The sequence below is a fragment of the Ruditapes philippinarum genome, unplaced genomic scaffold (assembly GCF_026571515.1).
Source record: "Ruditapes philippinarum isolate M1 unplaced genomic scaffold, ASM2657151v2 ctg859_1_1_1_1, whole genome shotgun sequence".
Lineage (NCBI taxonomy): Eukaryota > Metazoa > Mollusca > Bivalvia > Venerida > Veneridae > Ruditapes > Ruditapes philippinarum.
The window spans coordinates 137756-146388 of record NW_026862944.1 but is presented as its reverse complement, the minus strand read 5'-3'; the positions used below and the strand labels follow the sequence as shown (position 1 = coordinate 146388).

The following is an 8633-nucleotide window of genomic DNA, read 5'->3' as shown; positions in this document are numbered from 1 at the left end:
TATGCCTATCTATAGAGATTGCAAGTAAAGAGTGAATTTGGTGAACCTATTTGACCTCAAAATGAAAAATATATTTAACAAATGGAATCGTACATATAAAGTAGTCAATCATATTTGTATTTCAAATAGTAAAATTGCCTTCGGTCTTGTCTCAGTCTATTCTTCCATCAACAATTAGCATATCATTATATCTACACAAATCGAGTATTTTATTTCCTGAAACATTTAATTTTTTATCCATAGAGACTCTACGTAATTGAACCCTTAACGCTGATAGCAGATAGGGCGTCTTAATTAATACCACTGGTTTGCAATAAAATCATCTAAAATAACATAATAAGGTTTATCAGCCGTATTCCCATTAAATATCTAATTAACATTACCTGCGTATGCGTACAAAACATATCAGAGACTAAAGTTTCGAAATAAAAAAAACATCCTCTTTATAAAACCGTGACAGGTCTCGTGGTATATAGAAACTTCCAATAATAATATTGTCATAGAAACTTTTTAATAAAGAACTTTTTTACTTTTATCCAAAAAAATCATACTCATTTAATGTCTCTAAAACCTTTTTATGTCAACAACAGTATTTTCAACAAAAAAGCAATACCAGATTTCCGGAGGTAATTTTCTAATAAAAAGTAAAACCTGGTATGTCCATTTAGCTTATAGCCTCTTGTACACATAGGATATCATATGTATCTAATAGCAAAATAAATTCTGGGAATTGGATGCGAGACATTAAGACTGGTAATGTTCCGTACTTTCATATGTTTCATGCAAGTCTTCGTTATCAGTACATAGGTCTTTCACAGTGTTTGGTTTTGTACGCGTAACACTGAAGTCTTCCGGTAAGTTATTATTTAAGAGAAAAATTAGGTTTTCGTCAACATGTCCACATGATAACATAGTCGAAGTACTTGGAAGCTGGATACAGTTTTTACACACGTGTGAAATATTGGAGTAGAAACGGTAGATCAGTTAACATTCTTATATTCAACACATAAGTGGTCATTGGAACTAGCATCACTAGAGATTTCGGGCGAAGATGAAACCATCCCCGGCCAGTACTAATCCTTGCCTTAAGCATTTGCAGGTTTGATGTTGGGATCTCGTGCAGTATCAATTGAAATAGAGGGTAACTGCGCTATTTCTATAGAAAATTGACATTCTTCCTCTTCCTGACGAAAATTCACGGCGTCTCAAATTTTCATATTGTCTTGACTTGTGATGTTAAGCGGGCTTTTTCCCTCTGGACCAGTTTGATTGGACAATATTGTTAAGAGTCTTCGTCTAACAATCTCAAACACAATCAGTAATTTCGTGTGTTGCATAATTAACATACATTTGAGCTTCTATATTGTCAATTCCTAGTTTCAATAGTCCAAAGTTTGATAACGATTCAAGGATCATATTTCGTTTTTCATCTGGTGGTAGTTGTTTAGCTTCATCTAGGTTAAAATTGTTCATATTGTATTTGATTGTATGTGTTGTATTGTTATTGTAAGGTGACGACTGACCTGGTGACTAACCTGTAGAATGGTGCGCTCTCTTTGTTAAAACACAGTTTTAGTAATGTATTCAAAGATTAACTAGGTTGAATTACAATAAAAATAGTCATGACGTTATACATATGTACAAAGATAGCGGATGAATCTGATCCTTCAACTGAATTGAGTACAAGTGACAAAGTAATTATGTCCTTTCAGTAGCCAAAAGCTTATAACGTTTATAATAGGCGAGCAACCATGTGACAAAAAAAAACTAATCTCAGTTTTATAGTATATATAAAATCACATTCAATGTACATAAAAATTAAGCGTTATATTCAGCGTCATAGTATTTACTCTGTTTGGATTGTTTTCATAGACTGTAATTATCCAAACATGCTGGTCATTTTAAAATGCCGGTGATGGACTTCGTGCAGTTGCGTCCGGAATTGGAGGGGAAAGAAACGCCGGGGTATCATGTGACGAGATAGAAGGTTTTGCTGTCTCCGGCAACGGTACGCGGTGATAATACGTCTTTATATCACCAGCACCATACGTGACTGCTAAAAGTCCAGCCTCGTCGTTGTAGGCTAAAAGTCTAGGGTTTAGCAACTCTGATGTGTCCCTAATGACGTCAGTCAGATTACATTGCGTATCGACAACATGGACAGTGCCATCTTTACCGTTTAGAATATAGACATTCCCCTGATTATCCAAGGCAATGTCATACGGGTTAGTCAGAGGACTTTCTTTCGTTCCGCGATATTCCTTTAGGACACTTCCGGTTGCAACGTGCAAGAAAATGACGCAATCTTTTCTCCAGTCAGATATGATGAGCGCTCCTTGAAATGCTGCTACATATCTTGGAAAGCTAAATAAAGGTGTCTGAAGTTTTGGGTCGCTTTTAAAAGACATCAAAACTTCTCCTCTGAAACCGATAATATCAACTTGCGATTCACCCGGCGTATTTGACGCCATACTTGCGATGAAAGTATACCCGTCATGTCCTTTACATAAACCGGCATAACCCACATGAGTATAAAAACTGGATAGTATTTCTGCTTTCATGTTGTTTACTTGTGCGATGTAAATCTGCCTGACTTTAGGCAAAGTAATCGCCACACAGGTGTCCTTCATATGACAAATTCCGTATGGCGATGCGTCGGTAAACATTAATTCGCCGAGAAAATCGCCGTATTCTGTAAAGAATTTCACTTTCTTATTTCCTTTGTCCGACACGACAAACATGTGATTGGCCCAAAGAAATCCTGTAACAAAGCAGGGATTCATGTCTTTACTGCGTTTAGTAGGAAACCCAATTATAGGTGGCACAAGGTTCGCACCCGACACCTCAAATTTCCCCACATCAATATGCTTAACAATCGACAAATTATCTTCACAAGGTTGAAATACAGGGTGCACCGCACCCTTCTGGAGACTAGCTAAACGAGTCTGCAGAGAATCAAACTTGTTGTATATCATTCTGTCTTCAGACGATCCACTACCTGTACCGGAAGTCAGGCAATTTTGTGCTTGGGAACGAACGGAAGTAATTTCCTTCTCAAGTTGTGATACTGCTTCAATACTTTTTTGTAAATTATGTTCATAGGCAGTAAACAATTCGGCATTTTCTGTTAAAAGTTTTTTTTCTGCTGTTTTAATAGCTAGCTTCATTGATCCCGTCGTTCGTGTAATCTTGCTTCCCTCCTGATCACGTGACTGATCGACTTCAGTAAGTTTTCGTTGAAGATCATTTTTAAAGTCGCTGACGTCATCGGTAAAAAATTCCAAATTTTCTAGAACAGTTTCCATCTTTATATAGTCGCTGCTTACTGCAATCTGAAAATATTTTTTTATTTATTTATTTATTTATTATTATTTTTAAGTAAATGTATACAGTTTAAGCAGTGGCAGAGTCCAGATTCATTGTCTATTTAAATAATGTTACATTTACTGACTGATAACAAAAAACATTTAATTAACCCCAGTTTGGTGTAAGAACTGTGATTCTATCATATGTACAATAGCAAGTGTCATTTCGTTTTTTATTTGTTTTTTTTATTTTTCTTACTAACGATTTTTTATATTTTAAAAGCTGTTTGCACATTTGAACGTGTAGTTTTAAAGTTGCATGCCTTAAGATCTGATGAGCCAAAATGTTTTAAGTAAAACAAACTTGAGTAAAAAGTATTGAGATTTTAAGAAAAGAAAAAAGATTCAAGATTAGGGTCATTTGTGCATATTTTGATCTCTTTTCGGTAATATAAATGGGTTATAAGTGTTGTTTGCAAAGTAAAACTTAATTCTTTGTTCACATCACAGTATTTAACATTTCAATCCATCTCAATATATTTCAAAATGTCCATGAAAATAAATATGAATCTGTAATAAACCAATCGGAAGACCTCGGGCGACTTCAAAATGCACGATATTAACAAAACTATTAACAAAGAGTATGTCATGATTATAGTAAATATGCATCCCTTTTTCCACTAGGAATTTGAAGTGTTTTTAAAACATATTAAGCGATAGTTGTGGTATTGTGGTATGACCTGCTCTTTATTTTGGACAAAATATCTTGCAAGTATCGTGCTTTTGTCTTTCTCGTTAAACCCAAACAAAAAGAAAACAAACAAAAACAAAGAAACAAAATCAAGACATTATATAATGTTTGAAAGTATTGAAAGAAACTAACTACTCGTGTAACCAAAAACCTCAACATTTAATCAATAGTGAAAAATCACCGCAACCTGAGCTTAATGTTTAATTAAACATCGCATAAAGTATTTCAAGTTCAAAGGTATGTTATGGTGCACAAAAGAATTGAGCCGCGTCATGACAAAACCAACATAGTGGGTTTGCGACCAGCATTGATCCAGACCAGCCTGCGCATCCGCGCAGTCTGATCAGGATCCATGTTGTTCGCTATCAGTTTCTCTACTTGTTGTAGGGTTGATAAGCGAACAGCATGGATCCTGATCAGACTGCGCGGATGCGCAGGCTGGTCTGGATCCATGCTGGTTGCAAACCCATTATGTTGGTTTTGTCATTACGTGGCTCAATTTACTATAATCTGCCCATTGAAATATGATCCATCATAATAACAAACAGGTGATGAGAGTCATGACAATTGCTTTTTTTTCATTTTTTTTTAAGATCGAGCAAAATAACTTGTTAATGAACTTTGCAAGAACAACATTGTACCTTAAATGAAAACATTAATAGTTATTATAATTGGCAAACAAAGTTATTCAGTTATTTTAAACTATATTATAGTGCGATTTAAGATATAGATTTCTTATCCCCCATTATATCATAGCTATGTAGTTGTTCCTATAAAAGTATAGTGCATACTTTCCAGAAAGTATCTGTCATACAGAGTAAATTTCGAATCAAATGAGTAAAAAATCGATACTTTAATGCCAATAGCGCCTTAAATCTATATATGTTCAAGTATTTATCTAAGCATAAAATCACTGTGAAACAAGTAGAATCAGAAATACCTAACATTTTTAATATTTAACAGATGCAAATCTCTTCATTAATTGCTCGCCTCGTCCATCGACATCATGGAATCTCTTAATTTGCACCAATGAAGACATTATTTCCATCAACGTACTTACACTGATTTTTATTTCAATTGTAGATAATAAAGGTTTTATCAAAATCAATCTACTCCTAATATTAGATTTTTCAAATTATCCTCGATTTTATTTCTTAAGCCATTTGTGTAAAATGGTCATTTTCATTGAAAAGCCGCCCGTTACAAGTTCAAATTTCTATGAAACTATAAGAAATATTTCAAATATACATGTTGACTGAACCATTGCCTTTGTAACGGCATGCTTAGTCTTACATTTTCTGTTACCATGGCAACGAGGGGGCATCTCAAAATTGCCAAAAATTCAATATTTTGAGTTGATTTTTCCCATCAAAACTGATTTCAAAGTGCTGCAACTTCTCCGTGGATTGAGATAGTCAAATGCTTTTCAGTGTAATTTACATGTTACCTTATGATGGACCCGGGGTCACTTGGCAATACGGGGGGCTGCTGTCCGAATTCTAACCCCTGATCAAAAGGGCCACGTCCCCCCTCTGGCACCCCTTAATTGGAGTATCTTTTTAAAAGGGGCTGTGCCGAAAAAGTGATCACCTTTTTAAACAACATAAAATTTTCTCAAACAAAAAACAAGTCTTGGCAGCCTAAATAAGGCATTTTTTACCATTTGAGGCTTCAAACCGGGGGAGGGGGTATAAAAGCTTTAAAAGGCGTGTATATGAAGGAATGGGCTAAGTAGGAAAAGACGGAAAAGTAAGGTCCGTATGAAAGCCTGTACTTAGATTTGTCTCGTTATGTCTTTAAATTCTAATAAGGTTTGGGTTTAAACAACAACAAGAAATATACTGTATAGTCAGTTTTAAGTTCATTTTGCTAGCCAAAATGATAAAACAGTCTTTTAATCAAAGTATTTTTTTTTTTTTTGGTTTACTCTTATCTCAATCTCTTTTCCATTGGGGAGTTTAAAACATATCGATAACTTTGAAGCAGAGATCAAATGCCTTATCACTAGTAAGGAAGCGTTCCAATAATAATAGATCATCTGCTAGAGCCTGTCATAATTTAATCAATATAAATAGAGGATATTCAAGTTTTTTCTATAAATACATGATTTATTTTCATCGAGTGGTATGAAAATAAATATTTCATGAGTGGCGGTAGCCACGAGTGAAATATGGTAATTTTCATGCCACAAGATGAAAATAAATCTTGTATTTATAGAAAAAACTTGAATTTTCTGTTTATTATATACATTTTTCTCTTTCTGGACATTAAAATTTGAAAGACTTTCCCTTAAATATTGAGTACTGGCAGAATTTAAAAGAAAGTAGTCCGGCAAGACACCAGTGAAAATACGGAAAATATGTTTCACTGCAGTGAAAAATAAATTTTTACAGTGAAAATACGGAAAATGAAAATACGCATTTTATTTCATCAATATTTCTCAATATTTCATTTAAAAGTATATAATAAATGATATTAGAGCCAGACTGTTACATTTTTCCGACCTTCTTGATAATATATACTATGTGCTTTTTGCATGAAAAAAGGTATGCATGTCCTATAGTTTTGAATGTCTATATCAAAAAAGTAGTAATCTGCTTATAGTTAAATATACATCATTGCGGATAAATATGCAAGAATGTGTATAAAATGATAATACAATTTATCTAGCAATGACATCGAAATTGTCTTTCGGAATTTTAGTAATAGCACTGAAGATAAACGCAAGACACGCATAAAAATTATTTACTAGTAAATCTGGTGCCTTAATGACCTTTACGTTTAGCCCGTCACACCCTGTGCTTTCAGCGCTTTGATCCAAGTTGTAGAAAAAACCAGGTATCGTTTTCTTTGGAATATAAATATTTTTGTAATTTGTTATGCTTACAGAACTCAAAGTATTGTTATGTTGGTTGTATAAAAGATACTACGGTAATTTTTCTGGACGTGTGTCAGATAAACTAAGACTTAGTTCCAAAGGCACCTTTGATATAGGACCCATCACACTGTCTAGACAAAAAAGTTGTTTAGCCTAGACATCCTGATATTTTAACCATGACAAATGAATAATATCTATGAATTACATGCTAACGCTCAATTTGATATAAACAAAATTTATAAAGTGTTAGTATGTGAATTTCCAACTATACGTTTAGCCAAATTCATCGGCGTAACGGTGATAAATTTGAGGGGAAAAATTATGAATTTCAAACGAATTGCCAAGTCAAAGAACGCATATTAATGAAAGACTGATTCTGTTTAAATGTCCCGAACACGCAGGTAACAAAAATTATCGGTTCGTGAACATTTACTTTTTTGTGACATTCGACCAATCATTTGTACCTATTTTAAAATCTGTAATTTGCATTATTTAGATAAATATAATTAACAAAGCTACCAATATCTGTTAAATTTTTACTGATGATGATTTATTTCCGATACTATGAGAAAATTTGTAGTCATTGTTGAAAAATTGCATTCAGTCAGTATAAAGATTGTTAATTTTGACCTTGACTTTAGTTCAATGTCGTTCATGATATGTGCATGCTTATTTCACTGAGCGGGTGGGGGTATGATCAAATAAACAAAATGTTATGTCTGTGAACAATATAAAGATGCTGTTATGCTGTTTGTACAAGAAAACGACAAGAACGAAAAGACATACCCCATGTCCCGACATGTAAATGGAGTGTTTATTATCCCTGTAGACACAACAGTGTAAAATGCACCTATTACGCGTTATTTATGAAAGCCTTACAATTTACCTGTTGCAAAAAATGCATATCTCATTGCATTATATATGAATAACACAGGTAAATAACAGGTACACGACAAATGTTGGCATATTTGTAATTCAAATGTATAAATGCAAGAAATTTATATTCACATACCTTTTTACTCCTGTAATACGCAGATTTGTCCAGTTAAAGCATATGAAAATGATTGTATTGTTAATGATTTAACAGGTACGAAAACGTTCGAAGTTACGTAATCAATAGCAGGAGTTTAACATTTCTCAACATAGTAACGTCCCTTAAATCGTTAATATTCTAAATAACATCAACATTCAATGTTTTATCAAAATGAGTCAAAATAAAGTGTCTTGCATGTTTTTTATGGGTAATGTGATTGAGCAATCGTCCGACAGTGTAAGTCTGTATTTCAGTCGCAAAAGTTTTTAAAGGGTAATGAATCAAATTTTTGTGTGATTTTTACTGTAAGAAACGTATTTAAAGGGACTCCACTGAGGTTTTTTGACATGATGGGACTGAAAATATTTTTTTCTAGATAAATGTACCATTTGATATAGGTGTAGACCACGAATCTTTGTGCAAAATTTCAGATCATTCGCACACTTCGTTTTTCCATAATAATTATTCAAATTGTAAAAAAATGACCCAAAATGAAAAGCGTTTAAACGCTTTTCACTCAAATTAGGCTAAGAAAAGCATAAGACTACGATTTTCGATTTATTTTAAAGTATATTTCTTAACTATCTTTGCATATATTTCTGCTTAAAGCGCCCCAGTTCATTTATGTAAGAAATTTTAATGTTATGTTTTTAGGCTTTTAAACCT

General features: G+C 33.5%; 1 protein-coding gene across 2 annotated transcripts; it reads right to left on the bottom strand.

The window, feature by feature from the left end:
• Window positions 1-496: 496 nt before the first annotated feature.
• LOC132720701 (uncharacterized) lies at window positions 497-8084 on the bottom strand. Of its 2 annotated transcripts, none has more exons than XM_060704886.1 (2): window positions 7947-8084; window positions 497-3332 (listed from the first exon to the last, which is right to left on the bottom strand). In XM_060704886.1, exon 2 carries the CDS (start codon window positions 3303-3305, stop codon window positions 1902-1904), a length of 1404 nt encoding a protein of 467 aa, XP_060560869.1. In that variant the 5' UTR covers window positions 3306-3332; window positions 7947-8084; the 3' UTR covers window positions 497-1901. The 2 variants fall into 2 exon arrangements, with proteins under 2 accessions (XP_060560869.1, XP_060560868.1); XM_060704885.1 differs by lacking the exon at window positions 7947-8084 and adding an exon at window positions 7721-7834.
• Window positions 8085-8633: the final 549 nt, after the last annotated feature.